Source organism: Zonotrichia albicollis, chromosome Z, assembly GCF_047830755.1.
Source record: "Zonotrichia albicollis isolate bZonAlb1 chromosome Z, bZonAlb1.hap1, whole genome shotgun sequence".
Taxonomy (NCBI): domain Eukaryota; kingdom Metazoa; phylum Chordata; class Aves; order Passeriformes; family Passerellidae; genus Zonotrichia; species Zonotrichia albicollis.
The window spans coordinates 28,871,561-28,893,178 of record NC_133860.1 but is presented as its reverse complement, the minus strand read 5'-3'; the positions used below and the strand labels follow the sequence as shown (position 1 = coordinate 28,893,178).

The window sequence follows — 21,618 nt, the reverse complement described above, 5'->3', positions numbered from 1 at the left end:
TCAGATTCTATCCAGGTAGAAATGCTTGGCTTCTCCCCCTGGGTGGAGCACCTCCCAAGGGAATGATGCAATTTTATCAGTCATGAAATGAGACTCAATGGCCTATGAACAGAAGGTATCTCCCCTGAGGAGGATGGGTTGTGGAAGAGATAAAAAAGCTGCCCCACCTGGTTTTAACTAGTGGCCCAGTTAACAGAAGACAACTGCCCCACCTCTAACACATGGCAATAGAATACACAGCCCCAGCCACATCTTGCATTTCCAGCCTAAGACAACTTGTGACCCCACAGGGGACTTGCACTGGAGCAGCCTGTTCCTAAAAGGCTGACCCAGTGGAAAAGACACACTGGAGAAGTTCATGAAGAACTGTAGCTCATGGAAGGACTTACATTGGAGAAGCTTATGGAGGACTGTCTCCCATGAGAAAGACCCTTACAGTGAAGGGAAGAGCATAAGGAGTCCTCACTAAGGAAGAAGGAGCAGCAGAGGTGTTTCCTCAAGTCAAGCCTGTTTTGCCTGTAACAGTAATTAGTGTGTGATCCCTTCTTGTTCTTAAGTTCACATGTGAGCCTTTTGTTATATTTTGTCTCCCCTGTTCAGCTGAGGAGTGATAGAGTGTCTTTGCTGGACATCTGCAATCTGCCCAGGGTTCAACACTGCTGAATACTGAATGGCTTTGAATCAACTCAGGACTGGCTTAGGCACACTCCTCAGCTTAATCAAAGTGCCAGCCCTTTTGGCACAAGGTGAAGGACTTGGGAGGAGCCTACAGATAAAGTAGCTGCAGGGCAAGAAGGGGGAAAAGCCTCAAGGTGAGCAGAGAGTAACAACAGGGACAACCAAATCCAGCATAGACCACAGCCACATACCTTCTAAATGTTTCTACCTCTGTTCTTTGTTTGACTCTCCATCATAATTTCTGAAGCACATGCTTAGATATTACTGATTGCAGCCATAAACATGTCCTTTGGTCATGCTGTCCAGAAGAGATCTCTTCAAGTACGTGTTTAACTGTTTTCTCAGTTTAACAGCACTAGCAGTTATTTTTCAAACCAAACGTGCAGTTTAACATAATTAATAGTTATACGATGTTCTGATTTTAATAGCAAATACATCCCAGAAGTCAACTTTGTCTACAGTATTTTAAAGAAAAAAACCCCAAACTAATAAACATTTCACACAACATTTGAGTTTTGAGACTAAATACTTTTTTTACAGTATGCATCTTCTGAAAGCAGAAACATCAGAATTACAGCACATTCTTTCTCAATCATAATGCATACAGATATCACCAGAAAAGAAAGCTGCTCCCAAATCCTGGATTTTTCAAATCCAGGAAAGAGTTTCACAAACTCCAAGTTTCTTACCATCACTGAGAATTTCTCCATTAAAAAAAACGAGCCCAAAGGAATCCTATTTAGCAAAATTTTCTCTTCTTTCTATAGCTCTGACAGTTGAACAAGTGTTCCAATGGAGAGTCCAAAAGAAAGGTCTGTAGATATCCTTCTGAATCCAGCATTTTGGAAACAATTTTCCTCAGTACATAGATCTACTATATACTCAACATTTTAATCTCACCACCCTACATTTTATTGTGACAATATTTCACAAATGTAGCCTCACAATCAGTATGATGAGGGCAAATCTTACTTCTCTTATTTTTTATGAATGAATTTGGGATCAGACACAACAAGGATGAACAGAAACGAGTCCATTAGGAGAACATTTCACATTTATCATTCATTCACTGCACAAAATATAGAAAACATCCTGAATCATGTGTTTACTTTTCAGGATTGTCCCTTTGATAAGGACACGCTAACCTTCAGAAAACACATAGCTTCTCTTCTGACACTCACTCTAGCCCATTCACTCCTGTACAAGGAAACAGCTTCAGAGGGAAGGCAAACGCTGTCTCCACACCAAACCAGGCCTAGTCTCAAACCAGGATGGTCTGTAAGATGGGATCAAAGCCTGGATCTTCCTACTAACAGTAGTTTGTTAATGAGTCAGGAGAACATTGCAAGCTTTTCTGGCTTTGCTTTTAGAAAAATGTGATGACTATTGTCAAGATCATCATGCATTACACCCACCATTGTAGATTTATCAAGTGCACAGTGAGAAGGCTGATTAGCTACAAAGATGCTAAATGAACTTAACCTCTGAATTTTGAACGGTCTTCAGCATGAATGCACATGTCACATGGAGGTTGGGAGAGTTCTAGGCATGTACAAAGGTGCAAAACTAGGCACAAAACAGACTTTTAAAAAATTATTAGAAAAAAAAAAAAATAATTTTAAAAAGAGAAATCATTTTAAAAGTTCCAAGAAAAAAAAAATGAAAGAACAGACAAACAAGGGAGAGTTGTCAGTTTCAAGAAAGGGTTTGTAAAGTGAGGTATAATCTTCATGTCTTTATGGAGGCTGTAATATTGCCACCTTCCTTGGAACTACTGACTCCAATAGCAGACAGCATCATCTTCATGGGTTTTGCCAGTTAAAAAAAAAAACCCAACAAATTAATTAATTAATTTAATAAATAATTTTCTAAACTTCATGTGAATTTTTGTGGTCTGCATCATGCATAAGGCCTGTAAAAGGTTAGTGAAGGCTCCTGATACTTCACATGTGTATGAAGTCTTCACTGTCTATTGTTGATCTAAGGTGGTAAGAACTAATCATCTTTGCAACCAATTTTTAAAATCCCGTGTCAGAATCTATAAAACTTTTAACATTTAACTAGACGATAGCTCATTTGACAAATGCAAAAAACTTAAATCCTGAAAAATAACTAATACTTGGTTAACTAAACTATGGAGAGAGTCCCTGTAAGATCCATTTATTAAATAAGTGGGTCCTTATGGAGAGAGTCCCTGTAAGATCTATGTGTGGGTCCTAGTTACTCCAAACGAGCTACAGCTGCGAAGTCCTTAGTTGGGCGGCAGCTGTATCTCGTAAAGGTAACTGGAATAAATAGGGGTGGGTCGAGAGCCCAGGAGGAGCCCCTGAGAAGACATGAAGGGCTGTGCTGCAGAGAGGAACAGCTTGGTACAGTATGAGACTTGGGAAATATGAATACAATAAGAATACAACAGCTGGTGACCCCAACATGATGAAGAACATGCAGCCACAAGGAACATCGAGAGAAGGTATGGATCCCTCCAATATGAAGAGAGGACAGCTGAGAGCTGTGGCAGCCAGAGAGCTGGGACTTTGGAATATCAGCCTGAGAGCTGGGACTTTAGAATATAATACGGCCTTTGAATCAAAGAGCTGCAACAGCAGAAAGCTGTGAGAATATGGCCTTTGGAACATCTAGGGATAGGTATGTGCTCAAAGACAGCCGAGACCTGTGGCGGCCTGAGAGCTGGAACTGTATGTGTATTGCAATTGTATAATTGTTAAAAGAAAAGGGGGGAAATGTGGGGGCCTGAATATATGTAATGTTATAACAGCAATAAGAATACAACAATTGAAATGTAGTGAGAGTCCTATGTATTGATAAGTGGATCCTAGCTATTCTAAATGAGTCACAGCTGCAAAGTCCTTAGCTGGGCAGCAGCTGTGGCTCGTAAAGATAGGTGAGATAAAAGGGCTGGGTGGGGAGCCCAGGAGGAGCCCCTGAGAAGACACAAAGAACTGTGCTGCAGAGAAGAACAGCTTGGTACAGTATGGGACTTGAGAAATATGAATACAACAAGAATACAACGCTAAACATCTGAAAAAACCCTACTAAATATTTTTGGCTAAACCTCATAGTATGTTCTCCATTTAAATAAAACCAAAACTAAAGTTTTAAATTTTTTTCATTTTAAAATTTTTTTATTCTGACAGGCTTCACAGAAAAATGTCAGTTTTGCAGACGTGCAGAGGCCAGAGACTGGTGGAAGGCAGTGTTGGCACTTCCCGCCCCTTGCCACACGGTGGCATGAAGTGTATACTTTAGGAACACAAAAGTAAAATGAATACACTATGAGAAGAATTAAAAAGACCAACAGAGGCTGAATGAGTGTGTGTTTTGGTAGGATGTGGGAAATGCATACATATACATACACAGATTCTTCTGCACAACTGTGCATCTGAAGTTTAGTGTGCATAACACATGATTAACTAAATCATGTCAGCCCTTTCAGTGGTCCAGATTTAAATCGCATTTAACTATACACAAAGCGTGGTGATCTAGGAGATGGCTGGTGAAAGGGAAGGTAGGACAGGGCTATGAGGTCTGCAGGGTATATACAGAGGATGATTTGCAGCAACTTAGCAAAGTATTTTATTCTTCCTCAACCAGTCTGGAATAGGCAAATGCAAGTAGGATGTTTCGCTTCCTTACCCATCTTGATCTTTAAAAAATTTAAAATCCAGATGAATATCCACTGGAATAACAGATTTATATCTTCAGCTTCCTCGAAAATGCAATTGCTCTTTCTCATGTCTGCAGATTTTTCCCTGGGCAGGTGAACATTAAGAACCAGCCCAGAACTGGCAGTGCAGGAGATATGACCCAAGCCTTGTGGATGAAAGCTGCATCCCACCTGGCTGCCAGCCTTTCTCAAGTCCTATAGCAATTAGAGACCATGGAATTGTGGCTTCTATGACTAATGGAAAACACAATTATCTTTTAAATCACAGAATAGAAGAAAAATGTGCAAATAAACACATGCAAGAGACCACCTGAGTCTGAAAACATGAGAGGAAAAAAAAAGCATTGTCAGAAGAGGAATTAAATCACCTCTGCTTCTCTGGAAGTATTCTTTTTATGGTTGGGTTTCAGGATTTTGAAGGTCTTTTCCAGCCTCAATGATTCATTCTGTGATGTTGTGAGCTAAGGAAGTATGAATGCTTACCACGAGATGGTGTAAAAGCACAGAAAGTCCTAATTTACCCACAAGAGACTTGAACCCCTTTGGCCACAAAAAATGCATGAGAATATCCACCAGGCCAAGGAAAATGTGACTTTTTTTTACGTGAGAAAAAAGCAGCAGGCATAGGCAAACATTTTCAAAACTGAAGTGTTGACATGAAATGTTAGCAATGTATCACAGTTTAGGCTCGCCAAAGCATGGTGTCTTGGGGGATGTCATCCACCACCATCATCCTTCTCACTGAAAATTTTGTGTTGGCAGGGAACTGTGCAAGAATTAGCTAATGTAGCATTAAATAACGAAACCCAGAGTGTTTACCAGAGAAACAGAACTACCAAAGTAATAATAACAAAAAAAAAAAAAAAAAAAAAAAAAATCAACTGTTGGAAACACTTAAAGGGAAGCTTTGCAGCAAGGTAATTTGTATTACTGGGACAATCATTGATACTAGAATATTTAAATTTAAATACTGATTTTCAAAAGTTTACAGAGAAGATTCTCACATAGTATAATACATACTACCCCAAAAGCTGGGACTGCTTTTTATTTTTTAAAATGTTTTTTCTATATATTTTTTTATGATTCCCTATCAAGCTTTGCTCAATTCTTTCCCATCTTTAGGTACACAGAGAGAGAGGGGGAAAAAAGGGCCAACCCCCCCCACCTAAACTTAACAAACAAACCAAAAAACCCCAAAGCAGCAAAATCCTACCAACCGAACAAAACCAAAGCCAATGAAACAAGTCCAAAACCCAACAACCAAGAGAAGAGAGAATAATTTGCCAGTTTCAGAACAAGGTCTGTTAAGTGAAGTGTAACTTTCTTCTCCTCGTAGAGGCTGGGTATACTGCCATCCTCCCTGGGGCGGCCGACCGCACCAAACGAACGTCCACCTGCGGCGCGCGCCCGAGGAGCGGCGCTTCCCGGAGGCGGCGGCGGCGCCGCGGGGCCGGAGCTGCCCCGGCGGGGCGGGGCGGCGCATGCGCGCCCGCGCTTGTTTGTCACACGGCTTATAAGGCGGGGCCGGCGGCGGCACGGCAGCGCCTTTGTGGGGAGACGCCGCGTCGGCACCCGCGCCGGGGCCGGGGCTCCCCGCCGCCCCCATGAGCCGCCTGTAGGGTCCGCGCTGCCGCACCCCTGCGCCCCAGGGGCTCGGGGTTGGTTGTTTTTGGCTTCCCCCTTCCCTTTTTTTTTTTTCTAACAGTCTATTTTTGTACACTTTGCTATAAAACCATGGTGCTGGGGAAGGTGAAGAGTCTGACGATAAGCTTTGACTGTCTGAATGACAGCAATGTCCCTGTGTACTCTAGCGGGGATACAGTCTCAGGAAGGGTCAGTCTAGAAGTAACTGGGGAAATTAGAGTGAAATCCCTTAAAATCCATGCAAGGGGGCACGCTAAAGTACGTTGGACTGAATCGAGGAATGCTGGATCCAACACTGCCTATACACAGAACTACACCGAAGAAGTGGAATATTTCAACCATAAGGACATCCTGATCGGCCACGAGAGAGGTAAGGGCTGCGATGCTTTATTTTTTAATGGAAAAAAGCATGTATCTTTATGTCACCCCGGTTTAGCCCTGTCTTTTAACGGGTGCATTGGAGAGCAGGACATGCCCAGGGTCGTCTCTTGGCGATGGAGTTACATATAGGAGATGCATTTGCAAAGTACCTGCAACCAGGAGAACTCTCTTGCCCTTCAATACGGCCATATATTAATAAAATGGGTTTCTTGATTGTTTTACTTTTTTTTTCCCCTGGTGATAATTAGTAGGATTTGCCGTACCGTGGGGAAAAACAGCTGTAAAATCACAGCCTGATGGGCAGCGGACTTTATTGGCAGAATCCTAGTTGAAACACAGTGAAAGCATAAAAACCATCCTTTTTGACACGTGCGGGGTTCTGCTGATGCTGTTGGGGTGATAATACAATGATTTTTTTCAGGATGGCTGATTATTGGCAGATATAAGAGTCTCCCTGGCTTATTTTGACATACCACCACCCCACGTGTAATTTTTTCCTCATTTCAGTATTGCCCTCGCCCTGGTAAAAAGCTTTCATTTCCTTGGGCTGCCCCTACACGCCGCTCGGCAGTGGGGGTCACGGCGATGTAAGGATGTGTCCGAAAAGCCCTTGATGAGGAGCAAAAGGAGGGGGAGGAGAGAGAGAGGGGGGAGTGGTGTTGCGTAATGGAAGCATCTCTTCCAAAACTGGGGAGATGAGGACCTCCTGCTCCCCACTTCCCACTCGAGCCACCCTGGTGTCCCCACCAAGTGCGGACCCCTTCGCCGAGGGGGTCGAAGCGCTGGGCCCCGGGGTTGTCTGTGTTTTTTTATTTCTTTTTCCTCCGAACTTCGCAGCCTTTGTTCGAAGCGGTTCAATCCTGTTTGGGACCGGCTTTGGAGGAGGGGGGTGGGCCGCCCGCTCCGCGCAGATTGGCCGCACGCGTCAGGTGGTGGCGATGACTTAATTCCCCAGCGCAAGAAAATAATGTTAAAAACCGGTTATGTAATTTTTTTGTGCTGCTTGTCGCCTTTTTTTTTTTCTTGAAATATGCATCGTATACTCTGCAGCAATGCGATGTTTCTCGTTCTTTCCGGAAAAAAACCAATGAATGTAATTTTTGAACAACTCCGGGCGGCACCGAGTATACCCGAGCTCAAAGCTGTAGCAGAACTCGGGACTTTTTTTATTTGCTTCACGTATCGCGCACACCGCGCTAACGAGGTGACTTGCGGCTCCCACCCATCTTCTGCCACCGCCTCAGGAATCACTCGCCCGAGCATAACTTCCCGCACCTCGGTCGGCGGGTTCCCAGAGCTCGTGGATGGGAGTGTGCAGCAGGAGCCTCCCGTGTTGAGGGGAGCACGCGTGGGAGCGGGTGGGACAGGGGCCCGCGGCGCCGTCGGCCACCTTTCAATGACTGCCCCGAGCGCAGACCCGCGGCCCGGCCGCGCCCCCCGCCGCCCCCTGATTGGCCGGCCGTGGTTTGTTGCCCTGTTGCTAAGGCGATGCCCGCCGCTGATTGGCGGGGCGCTGGCGGCGGGGGTGAGGGAGCAGGTTTCGCTGCCTGCCCCCGGCGGGCAGGAGCCTCTCCCCGAGGCGCTGTCTCGGTGCAAAACATCTCAGAGAGAGAGGGCAGGGGTATGCGCTGCCCTCAGTCTCGTCCTTGCCGCCTCTCGTCGCCGGTCGCATCACCTGAGGGGTCTAGGCCCGGCGCGGTGGCGGAAGGGTCCGCCCTCGGTGCGGAGCCGGCGGGCGCAGCGCTCGCAGCGTGTGAGGGAGAGCGGCGGGGCTGGCGGCGCTCCGCGCGCGCCGGTTCAGGCCGGTCGGCTCCTGCTCCAGCCCGCGCTGATTGACAGCTCAGCACTTGTTTACCGCGGCGCGGCGGGACTGCTGAGCTGGCAGGAAGGGGGGGCCGGGCCCAGAGCGGCGCAGCCACCGCCGACAGCGGCGCTCCCCTCCTCGGAACAGAATTAAACGAAAAATAAATAAATCAAATAAAATAAATAGTTATTGAAAAAAAACCCCAAACGCAAAGCGACAGTATAGAAGCCCACCCTCACTCCGACGCATTGTCTCGCTTTTTCATCACATTTTCCTCGCCCACGGAAAATGTTGCGTCCTGAAGGTGTATTTATTTCTGCATCTTGCTGCTAGGAGGGTTTTTTTTTTTGCTTGTTTTGTTAATTTGTTTTTTAAATTTCGGTATTTACACTGTAGGAAGTAGAGCATCGGCTCTTCTATAGGACAATAGAAACTTAGAACCCTTCTGCATGCCTCCATTAATGCTTCAGCGAGTCACGCATAAGCTGTTCCCTTTCACTTTGTCTCGCTATAACCCCTTTTATAATTCCAGCCGTTTTTGACTGGGAGGTGAACAGCAATTTTTCACTCGACTTTTATTTTAACCAAGTCAGCGTTTTTCTGGTTTGATGTCAGAATAAACTACAATTTTCTTGTGGCATTTGAAGCTGTACAAATAATCGTGACCATAAACAAGGATTAGCATTCCTGGCATAAAACCAGAAAGTATCTATGCTCTGTCTGAGCAAGATCAAGTTAATCTATTAAAGAAATGAAAGGTTTAGCTCTAGATAGCATTAGTTGGGCAACTTGCCATTTCCTATGCCCCTGAATCTGTCGGGTACTTTCTGGGTGTTGCTCGTAGGCTCTTACTCCTTTCTCGCACGTTTTTTTTTGTGTGTGTGATTAATGTGTGGACACTGTTGCCAGGCAGGAGATACAAAGAACCTGAATTTCTAAATTTAATCTTAAGTAGCAGGCTTGGTACTGTTAATACTGGTAAAAGCCAGCTCTGGTTCATTCTGACTAGCAACTGCAGTGGAAAGCAGCATGATTTCCTTTACGGACCTTGAATGGAGGCCTTGAAATGGCAGCAGTTGAAACTGTGTCACTGTTCAGAGGCAAGATTATATTAAAACATTAACCTCTGCTTCTCTCTAAGGCCTGCAGTCTTGCCTACCTTTCTGTCAGTCAGAGTTGGCCCTGAATTCCAGCAGTTAATAACTAATGGACTGGGAGACCCTTGTTCCTGGGACATCACATTCTTTAGGTCTTGTAATGTGTGAGGAAATTGCTTTTTTCTGGAAGAAAAGCCTACACCAGGTATAACGTGTGCAGCAGGATTAGCATGTTGGGTTTTTTTTTGTCTTTTAGATGATGACAATTCAGAGGAAGGCCTTCACACCATCCATTCAGGAAGGCATGAATATGCATTCAGCTTCGAGCTTCCACAGACGTAAGTACCCCCTCAGAGTCCTCCTCCACACAGGGCTCTGCTGCCCACCCACCTGACCAAAACTCCTGCTGTGGGTGGAGGGGAAACCTTTTCAATGGTAGTAGGAATTGTGCTCGTAACATGCAGTAGAGAACATAATCTCATTAAACTGAAGAGGTTGCTTTTACACTGATATACCCATCCTTTTTTAAAAAAATTTTCCATAAAAAAGGAGCTCACTGCTGCCCAGTTGCTCACTTTCTTTTTACCAAGTGTTACTGACTGCCTAGATATTCCAGTCTGTTTCCCCTTCCCAAGAGGAGGGAGAGGAATTTGAACTGTCACTGAAGTCCTGCAGAGTGGCTGAAATACCTTCTAACTCAACCATTTACTGGAGTTATGCAGACCAGCAGAACTAGAGCTAAGATCACAGTGGAATTGAGCTTTGTTTGGTCTCAAGTCTGGAACAGATGTGGCTAGTTTACTTAGATTTCAACAAAAGAGGAGGTTGTTCTTAATCAGATGTATGTACCCAGGGTGGCTATTTATGCAGAAAGCCTGGGTAGAAACAAACTTAAGAATGAGTGGTTAGAGTAAGAAGAATTTTTCTACCAAATCCCATTTGGTTTAGAAAACAAAGGCAAAGCAAGAGTAAGAGCAGAAGTTTGTCCTGGTAAGATAAAAATTGTTGCCCCACTCCTGTCTGAAATATGTAATGTAGGCACTGTGGATGTAAGATTGGACATAGTAAGAGTTGGAAATATGGAAATGAGCTAAAAATACAAGTTCCAGTAAAATCAGATACGCAGGAAAAGAGGGAGTATGAGTATGGATAAAAAATGAGCCATTTTTACTGTAAAAGGCAAGTTTAATTAAATTAAAAACTTTAAAGTTGCTGAAAATTTGGCAGTTTTATGTGAATAATCTCTGCCTAATATTAAGGTTGTTTATTAGGGGTGCTGGTTTTAGCAAAATGTGCAGGTGGCAAACACTTCTACAGTTTCAAAGTGAATGCCACAGGACTTCTACATAGTTTCAGTAAGATTTTCTGGAAAGACCTGTAAACATGGAGATTTTTAAAGACAATTTAGTATTTTGTAAAAATCTCAACAGTAAGGCCAGTACTGATTTTCCCTTGAATTTAAAGGGGCATTTAAAAAAAAAAACACACAAAACAAAAATCCCAAACCCAAAACATTAAAAACATGAACATGCAAAGCTTAGCTTGAAGTGAAACAGCCAGATAGCAGGCATTGGTCAAGTCATTGGTTCTTTCTAAGTACCATGAGAGAACAGCTGTTAAGCCAGTTTTCAATAATACTGGAAAAACAAAGAGTGATATTAAAAGCCTGAACTTTGACACTGCCTACTTATTTGCTATTTTGTGTCCATAAAATATTTCTAGAACTGACTTAAACTTCAGAGCAACAGTGGAAAGATGTGCATCATCCTTACTGATTTTTCCTTTACAGAATATGGGACAGAATGAAAAACTGAAGTTCTAATTGCATTATTAGGGGAACAAACTAAACATTTCAAATGTGCAAATAGTGAAGTCAAACCTGTAACTGAAAGACTAATTCTAGTTAAGTACTAGCATGGCTAGTATTGCTCTCTGTGGAAAATATGAATATGTTACAAATACTTTATTTTAATGTATATATAAGTATGTATTCAGAACATAGCGAAATACAAAAAAATTTCTGAATTATTTATTTAAAAAATACAAAAATAAAGGGAATAAGCTACAAAAACTACTGTTAATTTGAAATAATTGTACTTTAAAGATACTTTATGATACTACAGTAAAAAAGGCAGTGTTCACAGGTCTGGAAATACTACCTGTATCATCTTTCTTCCAGCTTCTAAATAGACTTCCTTCTTTTGACAAATTTCAGAGTAGTCTTCATGATTTTATATGTGTGTGTGTATATAAATACATATATGGATATATGTGTACATTCTTAAGTATTATAAATGTTTTAAGCTGTCTCATCAGGGTAGAGAAAGATTAGAAGGTGCTCAAAATAGCCTCTCTTCAGAACTCCATGTTGTAATATTTACTCTGCTTAAGGTGAACCTAACTATGGAAGTGCTGAGTTACAGCTAAAATTAACCTGATGTTGAGCTACTGACCAAGTAAATATACGCAATGGCGGCATCCAAAACTATAAGTGCTTGGTGCTAATGGTAATACTAAATTGGTAGTCAAAAGGGCATACTTTACCCCAGATGTGGAAGTGGCCTCTTAAGCTTAAAGAAAATCTGTGCTCTCCTGGCATTTTTCTAGTACAATTCTCTAATTGATTCCTAAAATCTATGAAAAACTACAGTAGGATAAATTGGAGATGATTTTTTCTCCCATCTTTAATTATTGAATTTTTCTGAGATACTCTACATTAAGTACTACAGTGCATTAAAAATGCAGTTCTATATACTACTAATCACTGACTTGATCAATTGTATCATTATTAGACAGAAAGACTTTTACTCAGTTTTGACCTTTGTGTCCTGCACAGACCACTTGCTACCTCATTCGAAGGCAGACATGGCAGTGTGCGCTATTGGGTGAAAGCCGAATTGCATAGGCCTTGGTTTCTACCAGTAAAATTAAAGAAGGAATTTACAGTCTTTGAACATATAGATATCAACACTCCTTCATTACTGGTAAGAATTGATAGAATTATTCATTTTTTATTTCTGGCATAAAAAAATAATGAAGTTTAATAACTGAAACAATACTCATATCTAATTTTACCTAATACATTACCTAATACTTACTTGATACTTAGTTACAGCCAGTCTTTTAAGTATTACATTAGTTCTGCAACTCTGTAAGTTCTTCCATTTTGAAGGCTATGTTTTCCTGTACTTGGAGTTGCTTTACTTTTAAGATATGTAAAATGTTTTTGTCAGATTAAATTAATACTAAATTGTTAAGTGCGAGTAAAAAGGAAAATTTTGAGAACTGTTCTTCTTTGATTCTGAAGTAAAAACAGTGACACTTAAAAGAATTAGTGTGACAGACTGCAAACTTAAATATGCAAAGTAAATAATGTACTGGTGTGCATAATTGATCATATTCATATGGATTGTTTTCTACCAATGGGGAGAAATTATCACAATGCTCTATAATCTTTTTCTGAAGTATCATTTCATTAAAATAATTTCAATGTCACAATTCCTTTCAATGAGGATTTGAATTCAATCAGACCTAAAATTCCATTCCCCACCACCCTTCTTCAAATTCGCCCCCCATGGAGAGGGGAAAAAATTCTCAAAATCCATTGAAATAGGTTTCTTGTGTGTATGGGTGAAAAATCAGATTTGCACGGGGACATTGGCCTTGCACAAATTCCATTAAAATCAAAAGACTCTCATTTGACTTTAATGGGCTTTAGATCAAGTCCTAAATCCTGGTGTCATGTAAAATAACAAAGTCTGTTTAATACAGATCAAATGAGATCATTTTGAAACAGGAAATAGCAGGAGTCAAGGTTACTGTACTTTACCTTAGTTACTGTTTCTGAAATACTATACTGCATAGAGATAGACATTTTAGTTTACTGGTAAATAAAAAGCTCTTCAGCAATATGGTGGGATATGTAGACTTAAAAGCCTCTCTTAAGCTGTGCTAAATTTATTTATGTATAAAAACATAAATAAGTTTTAAGTGTAACTGCAGTATGAAGTGTAGCAAAAAAAGCAGTGTTAATGAGTATGGAATTAGACTAAAGCTTATAGTTTGCATGGTGCAGTTTGCTTGAGGTTTCCCCCTCTAAATAAAACTAGATATGTCTATCAAAATGCATAGAATGTATATTTTCTGTGTTGATTAGAACAGATTAAAAGATTCATGGAGCACTCTATTAAATGGAAAATGTTCTTTTCTTGCAGTCACCCCAAGCAGGCACAAAAGAAAAAACTCTCTGTTGTTGGTTTTGTACCTCAGGCCCAATATCCTTAAGTGCCAAAATTGAAAGGAAGGGCTACACCCCAGGTACGTAACAGAAGTAATTATAGGAAATGTTTTTCCTTCCCTTTTAAAATGGCAGTGTGTGCTTAGCTGCTGTTACATATAAAAGAAATACTTAAACTATTCTTGCCATTTTGGTTTTCTTTCATCTGTCCTGCTATTTTAAATGACTGATGTTGTTTGCTTGCTCTGTCTCCATATTGTTAAAGGACATTGCTTTTATTGGCCTGTGCATTTTTCTGTTACATTTACCTCATGGTGACCTTACTCCTGCTAGCATCAGTGGATGTTGTTCAAAGTGTGGAGCATTGCTAGCAGCATCCACTGCCTTATAACAGTCCACAGTATGTGCCAGCTTGTTTCAGTTGCCTTGCAAATACATAGAAAAAATGAAATGTTGCTTTTTTTCAGGTGAATCAATTCAGATCTTTGCTGAGATTGAAAACTGCTCTTCCCGTGTGGTGGTGCCAAAGGCAGCCATTTACCAAACACAGGCATTTTATGCCAAAGGGAAAATGAAGGAAGTCAAGCAGCTTGTTGCTAGCCTGCGTGGGGAATCCTTGTCATCTGGCAAAACAGAAACTTGGAATGGCAAACAGTTGAAAATTCCACCTGTTTCTCCTTCAATTCTTGACTGTAGTATAATCCGTGTGGAGTATTCACTGATGGTATGTTGGATTGTTTAATTGTAGCATGAGTAGTTTCCATGATTCCTTGCAAATTGTTAACAAAGCATTGTGAACTGCTAACTAGTTACAAAACAAGTACATAGCCTAGCATTAGGTGTCCTAACAGGAATTCTGTAAGTAAATTCAGTTTAAATCTTGCATATTCTAAGGAAATGTCTTACAAGTGTGTGACATTTCCATGTGAGAACTTGTGTTAAGAGTATAGAACTGCCTTTGTCTTGGAGGGCTGTTTGTCTCCATAGGGACATTGACTCTAAAATTTTAAAAAAATGAAATTTCAGCCACTTGTGAAAACTTACATAGCTGGAGATTTTAGTCTAATAATTTGGAAGTGCTTATACAAACCTATTTTTAATCTATACTTTTTTGTTGTTCTTTAGGTATATGTGGATATTCCTGGTGCCATGGATTTATTCCTTAACTTACCACTGGTCATTGGCACCATTCCTCTACACCCCTTTGGTAGCAGAACATCAAGTGTAAGCAGCCAGTGTAGCATGAACATGAATTGGCTTGGTCTGACACTGCCTGAAAGACCAGAAGGTAAGCTGACAAAGCAAGTCTGTTTTGATTTTTGTGTGCTTTATTCATTGCTGTCATGCAAACAGACAAAAACTACATTCTTCATAATAAGGTCCATAGAAGGTCCTTTGTGGATGCTTCCTTGCTACCTGCTTGCTCTGTGTAGAAGAATGGAGTTCCCCTCTTTGCCTTCTTCTCTCAGATGTGCAAGCAGTGGAATGCAGCTGCTTGGAAGCTGGTACAAGTAAAGGCACAGAGTGCCATTGTACCTGGGCAGAATTAATACTGCCTCCAGTATCCCAGCTGTATCCTTGGTTGTTGTGGTGCTTTGACCAGGAAGAAGTGGGAATTCTGGGATGCTGTGGTCAAACCAATGGGTGCTCGGATTTTGATGTTGGCACCTGGTGTAGCCAGTGGGGTTTGGACACACCTCCGAGAACACACAGGGATAAAAGCAGAGCTTCGACCCTGGGAAGCTCTCTTGGGACTTTGAGAGAAAGAGGTCGAATCTCCCTCCCCCGTCCAGCCGCTGCTGCTGGGTGGGCAAGGGGCAGCCTGCGGTAGGCCTGGGCCTGGACAGAGATGGGAGGTGAAGAGGCCTTTGAGGATGGAAGGGTGGAGGAGCACCAAGAGACATCGGGCAGCCATCCCCCACCAGGAGAGAGAAAGAGAGAGCCGGCGACGCCAAATGTGATAGCAGCTGGACCAGGAGGAGAAGGGGGGGAATGCAGCGAGGAGGTGCCGGCCGGAGCAGCAGCGAGTGTGGGGGTGCCGGAGATCTGGGAAAGGCAGAGACTGAATTTTTAACCCTTTTTCTTACATGATTGGGACCTCGCAAAAATGCTGATCCTCCTCGGAGCCGAATAAGAAGACAGATAAGAGATTAGATAACAAGGACCTGGCCTGAGGGAAGTGGAAGGAAGACTGGCTGAGTGGAGAGAGAGATGATTGGAGTGGCCTTTTGGCTGGACTTTTCTTGTGTGGCCATAGACTGAACCAGTTTTATTCCTGTGACACAGAGACTGCACTTAGGGGGAGGCAGTGCCTCAGAACCAGGAGGGTTCAGTGTGGGGACCCCTCGGCCCCAGGGGGTTGGAAAAAAATGGGGGGGCAGATGTCCCAAAGCAGAGACTGTGCCTTTTTGGAGTGAGGCAAGGCATCCTTAAAAGACAACCCTAAAAGCAGCTCTGGTCCATGCACAGTGGTGAGAGCACTGGGCATGGAAGGAAGATGTCACGATGGCAAAAGGACTTTCCGGGCGGTGCTGAGTGACATGGAAGCACACGAGGTTTCAGCGTGTTTCCAGGGGAAGCCTATGGTGCAAGAAGGACTCCTCTCCTCTTCATGGACTGAAGTTTGAATATTTTAAAGGGTGGTGCCAGACTGGGCAGTTGGTGATTTGGGGGAATGTATCGGATTGGGAAATTTTTGGTGGTGGGGAGGAGGAAAATGCCTTTTTGTAAGGTTTTCAATTTTTTTTCCCCTTAGGTTTTTCGTTCTTTTCTTGTAGTTTAGGTAATACAGTTTTCTTTATGTTTAAGTTGGAGCCTGCTTTGCTTATTCCTGGTCACATCTCACAGCAGACACCAGGGAGAGGGTGTTTCCATGGGGGGCACTGGCTCTGTGCCAGGCCCAAACCATGACAGTTGTAAGTCAGTGTAACCTGTCAGAATAGCAGTTAAGGTGATCTTTATTAGTAGCCAAGACATTGTGAAAGGATAATGTAATCCATTTCAGTGGGAATCTCTTGTCGAAGGAGAAGCTCTGTAGCTTTGCTCTTTTTGCATATAAAGATATGGAGTTTTAATGTACAGATCCCAGACTGATGATGGTGTCCAGAGGAATGCAATGTTCTGTCATTCCTGCCTGGAACAGAAATTCAGTGTTCTGAGTATGCTTTAAATCTGAAGGTGATAATTAAACCACAATGAACAATGGTCAGTCTGCTGTTGGATTTGAGCATAGCTGTAAAATAAACTACAGCAGTCTACCCTTTTCCTCATGTTCAATAACTGTGTAAAAATCACAGAAGTAATTTATCTAAATGCTGGTGCATTTTACAGTATAAAAGTTTAATATTTGTCATGTTACGTGTTTTGACATGCATAAGAACTTGTTGTTCGAACTGCGTCTGCCTTTTCCTTGCAGCCCCTCCCAGCTATGCAGAAGTGGTGACGGAGGAGCAGCGGCAGTCCAGCCTTGCACCCTTGGGTGTTTGTGATGACTTTGAGAGAGCGCTTCCAGGACCACTGTTTGCATACATCCAGGAGTTCCGTTTTCTGCCTCCACCCCTCTATTCAGAAGTAGGTACCTCAAAATATAATTATGAATGTGCTGTTGCTTTGAATTCTGTCATGTGGAATAAATATAAGAAACTGTTTCTACTTTAAGAAAACTAGGACAAATAAGCAAAAATATGAAATGTAACTTAGTTTTAGCAAAGTGCAGGTAAATTGCATAAAAAAATTTCCAGGTTTCTTCAGTATTTCAATGCTTCATAGAGATTCTGAAATTGTTTTGCACTCTCTCAGCAACTTATTAAAGTTATATTACATTATATATGTAATACATGACATTAGTGAATACCAATGTTCTGAATCTACAGATGCACAACAAACTGTTTTTCGCCTCTACTCTCTAAAAGTACTCTGTATTTTTAGCTCTTTGTATGTATTACTCTCAGAATTTCCATGCAGAGAAGATACAGAGGTGTTCTTTCTGGCTTAGGTTTCTCTAAAGGCACAGCTCAAACATTTCTGTCTGCAAGTTAAGTTCTGTGAAAGTCACTCAATAACTGGGACACGAGTTCAGGCTTCAAAAGCCATGTTCATATTTTTCAAAGCAGTGGTATAGGACAAAATAAAAGAGTGCCCTTTGGCTAAATCGTGCCTGGATCCACCCATTCTTGATTGTTTCTTTTCCTCTTGAAGCACTTAATCAGCTAGTGAGTGAGTGGCCTGTTTTTTATGTCTCTTCTATAACATAAGCCTAGAATGCAACTCTGGGGCTTTTCATTTTAGGTGCCCTAAATATTTAGAAGTAAGCTTTTCCGTTGTTCTAAATAATGTATTTTTAAAATAACTGACCAAACTATGTAATGTCCACTTAAACTGTATTTTCTATTGAGTTTTGGAGACCTAAGTTAGAGACCATGTTCTTCACCTCCTTCCTTTTGTTGAAAAGAAGAGGAGGTGATGTGTGGTACACATGAACTTCTGAAACATTTTATGGGTTTTTTCAGGATTCATTACTTAAAAATTAAATAGAAGAACTTTTTACTAATAATTTTATGCCTTTTTAAGTCAAATGTCTTCCAAAATCAATTTAGTATTTAAAGTTACTTGTTAAAATGTTGAGTCCAGTTGTCTTCTTACTATGCAATAAATAATTCAGAATATTTGTGCTACTAGCAGATTTTTTACGATTTCTTATACCATGTTTGTGCTTATTCTTAAGCTACCATCAACATGCAGTTTAAAGTGTTTCACTGTACTTAGTAATATTCAATTCAAAGTTTAATCTAATTTTTAGAGATACTTCAGTTACCTGAATAACTTTTGGATTGGGAATACCATTTATCTCTGACTGTCTTGGACTTAAAAATGTTGGTGTTTGGATTGATTTATTTTCTAGCAATCAGTTCTAAAAATACCTTAGGTTGCTGTGTTTTTTTCTCTTTTGTTTAGATTGATCCAAACCCAGATCAACCCACAGACGACAGACCATCTTGCCCTTCTCGTTGAAAGAATTCATAAGAAGCTGACTTGACTTGGGTTTGGAATCATACCTGCCATGTTGAAGGTCAAGGCATCATAGTGGAGACACGCTTTCAGAGAAAGTGGGTTTGCTCTTGCCTGTGTGGTGAATAAATGAAAACAACCTGTGATCATGCTTTGAAGCCTACAGTAACATTGTAGGACTGCTCCACATGCTTGAAGAACTGAGCTTTCCCCCCTCCCTCTTAAATACTGGCACATACTAGGAGCAGCCTTACTAACGTACAGTCGTGTGTCCAAACACTCAAACCACATTAAGAGAGGTTTGGCTTCCTCTTACAATTTGGAAATTTGCACATGCTTATTGCTTACCTTGTGCGGTTCAGTGTCACTACAGCTTTTTCTCATTTACGCCGGACAGTTGTTACCCCTTTCTTATGTCTTGTGGCCCGCACAATAACGAGCAAAAGAAAGCTTTGACAAAAAAGAAAGAAAGAAACAAACAAAAAGCCCAACAGTAAGAGACTTTGACAAATGCACTGACTTTTCTTTTTTTTTAATTTAATGTAGCCTGGACTTTACCTACATATGCACATGCTCAGAATTGTCCTAGTAGGCTGATCATGTATCACCTCTTCAGCTTGGATCCTATTGTGGATTTATTTTACAAACATCAAATGCCTTCAAGCCAATCCTCCTTGCTGTATGTTTTGCAGCCTACTGTAGTAGATAAGCAACAGATATGGGGATAGGGAGGGAGGGTGAGGAGTTAATAGAAAGAAACTAATAGACTTTGTCAAGATTGTATACTTTCTTGATTTCTTTTAAGAATTTGTTGCCTTTCTACTATTATCGCAAAGCAGCATTTTGTTACAGACTGCCTAAAAATCACTTAATCTCAGGTGAACTCATCACTTGCCAAACTGTTGGAATGCTATTTGTTTTTTTACGTTGCACTGTTGAATTAGTTCTTTTTTTTTGTGTTTGTGTTTCGTTTTTTGTTCTTAACTTGAGAGGGAGATCTGGAATAAGGACATACACAAAAGTTACAAAATCCTCCTCATTCCCATTTCTCTTTCTGCATTTTAAAAAAAATGTTCAAGTTGTGAAGCTCTAAAAAAAAAAGGCATAAATGAAAGCAGCACCAGCAGACACCAGCTGTTCCTCAAAAGAGTATTAGAAGGAAGTGGTCATACACTGTCCAGGATTCACAGACAGATCAATATCTCAAGTAGTAGGGATAGGAAGGGAAAGTGAATTTATTTTTATATATAGCTACTTAATCACCAAAAATTCTATATGTGATGAGTCTAGAAGAAAGTATATTTCAAACAGCGGGAAAAGCTTCTTTTATGCTAAGAGCTCAGTTTGTGCACTTTGTATTACCTTCAGGGTTTATGATACTGTACAAGATTAGAAGTGTAATTAAAATGAGAAAGATCAGTGTTACCAGCCATACTTAAATATGAGTTAGCTGGAAGTGCTTTGATAACTGCATCTTCTGTGGCACTCTCAAGAGCTTTAAAACAAACAGAACACTGAATTATACCATGTATTCATGCAGAATGCAAGAAACCGTATGGAAAGAGCACTTGTCCTTGAGTGTGCCACAGGAAAAAGAGGGCAATGGAGCATTACCTGTGCTAACAAATGCCAGCGCTTACATGCTAGAGATGTACAATGAAAGTCAACTTTGCTCTTCAGAAGCCGTGGAACACAGATCACTGACAAAGGGACACTATTCTGGTCTTGACTATTTGAACAAATAGGATCTAATCCATCAAATACCTGTCTCCCTGTGCAATAAAAAAGCTCCGAAGAGAGTCAGAGAGGGGAGGCTGGTGTTTCTGCATGGCGCTCATTTTTAAAAACCTTTGCCTTGTTTTTAAGGCTTCATAAATGCGACAAATAGGCTTTTCCATAAGTGGCCTTTATGAGAACATGAAAGATCATTCATGTTTCAAAAATGACAACAGGGTGATAAAATACAAATGAGTCGCGTTTTAAGTGATTCAGTTAAAAGGCTTGGGCTTTGAGTGGGAATATTGGCAAGAAGGAAATTGGATGATGTTACTAGGCCAATTTTGTGGATGTCCCTTCCCTCTACCCTCTCCAACCAGACAATTTTTAAAGCTAATGGGATTGTTGGTATAAAAGGGCATTTGGTGGTTTTACTTTTTTTTTCCTTTTTTGTTCTTTTTACAGACTAGGGAACAATTGCTGATATACATAGCATTAAAGTACTTACTGCAATACAATGGAAAATTGCATATGAGGCAGGATTGACCAATATCATAGCAATTGACTTGGCATTTCAGCCTTTGTGATCGGAATGAAAAATTTTATAATGTTATCAAATAAAGACTTCCAGTTTAAATTACTCTGAGGCATTACTCTCCCACAAATATTGGTCAGTTCTCAGCATTATAAAACTTCAGGGTCACAGTTGAAACCCAGTGTTTGATAGAGAATTCTGATCTGAATTAGGAAAAAGTAAGTAAAATCCAAACATTAGAGAAACAAAGTGCAATATTAAATGTTTGCTTTATAGACTATATTCTATGGCTGTTTGTACTTTCTTTTTGTTTGTTTTTAGTTTTGGTGCTGAATATGTCCTTGTAGACTCTTGTTTTAAGAAAACAATATGTGGAGAACAGTTTAATTTTTCCTATTGCTCTTCCTTGTGGAAAATAAACTTTTTTAAAAAAAAGGTTTTAAATGTTGTATCTATGTGGAAAATTAAAAAAAAACCCACAAGTGTCACATAATACAGGAACTTACTGCAGGAAAACATGTATTGCTCTTTCAAAAAACAGAAGAACTGTTTCTAGAACTATACTGCTGAGTACCACTGGAGTCTAGTTTAGGGATCATGTCTCTTTTGTTTACATCACTGAGCTCATGGGGCCAGATCCCAGATGGGAAATGCCTTTTTAGGACTGTATCACATTGCAGCTGCAAGTGACCCTGTTTTGAGGTGTCTGGTCCTTTACCTGAGGATGTGACACAAATTTGGGGGGAATAGGAGGAAAGAGGGGAGTCACTTCAAAGGTCTAGTTTGCAGATAGAACTTTGACATGAAGTTTGTTGACTTGGGATGCAGAAGATG

At 41.1% G+C, this 21,618-nt stretch overlaps 1 protein-coding gene and 1 long non-coding RNA gene across 10 annotated transcripts in view; one reads left to right on the top strand and one right to left on the bottom strand.

The window, feature by feature from the left end:
• Positions 1-5,879: 5,879 nt before the first annotated feature.
• ARRDC3 (arrestin domain containing 3) lies at positions 5,880-19,691 on the top strand. The gene is made up of 8 exons (XM_005493768.3): positions 5,880-6,377; positions 9,546-9,627; positions 12,126-12,273; positions 13,504-13,606; positions 13,994-14,250; positions 14,652-14,814; positions 16,942-17,096; positions 18,480-19,691. Exons 1-8 carry the CDS (start codon positions 6,098-6,100, stop codon positions 18,534-18,536), a joined length of 1,245 nt encoding a protein of 414 aa, XP_005493825.1. The 5' UTR covers positions 5,880-6,097; the 3' UTR covers positions 18,537-19,691.
• LOC141727008 (uncharacterized) overlaps positions 15,781-21,618 on the bottom strand; it is a 39,062-nt gene continuing 33,224 nt past the window's right edge. For all 9 annotated transcript variants that reach the window (XR_012577991.1, XR_012577993.1, XR_012577989.1 and 6 more), the window contains 3 exons: positions 18,882-18,983; positions 18,581-18,647; positions 15,781-16,659 (listed from right to left, as the gene is read on the bottom strand). This is a non-coding gene — a long non-coding RNA (uncharacterized LOC141727008). The remainder of the gene's footprint in view (positions 16,660-18,580; positions 18,648-18,881; positions 18,984-21,618) is intronic.

Bases quoted from the DNA above. Each gene is read 5' to 3' on its own strand.
- ARRDC3 (XM_005493768.3), top strand. From the start codon at position 6,098: ATGGTGCTGGGGAAGGTGAAGAGTCTGACGATAAGCTTTGACTGTCTG. The intron at 6,378-9,545 runs GTAAGGGCTGCG...TTTGTCTTTTAG, and splicing joins CCTGATCGGCCACGAGAGAG to ATGATGACAATTCAGAGGAA. The intron at 9,628-12,125 runs GTAAGTACCCCC...TGTCCTGCACAG, and splicing joins AGCTTCGAGCTTCCACAGAC to ACCACTTGCTACCTCATTCG.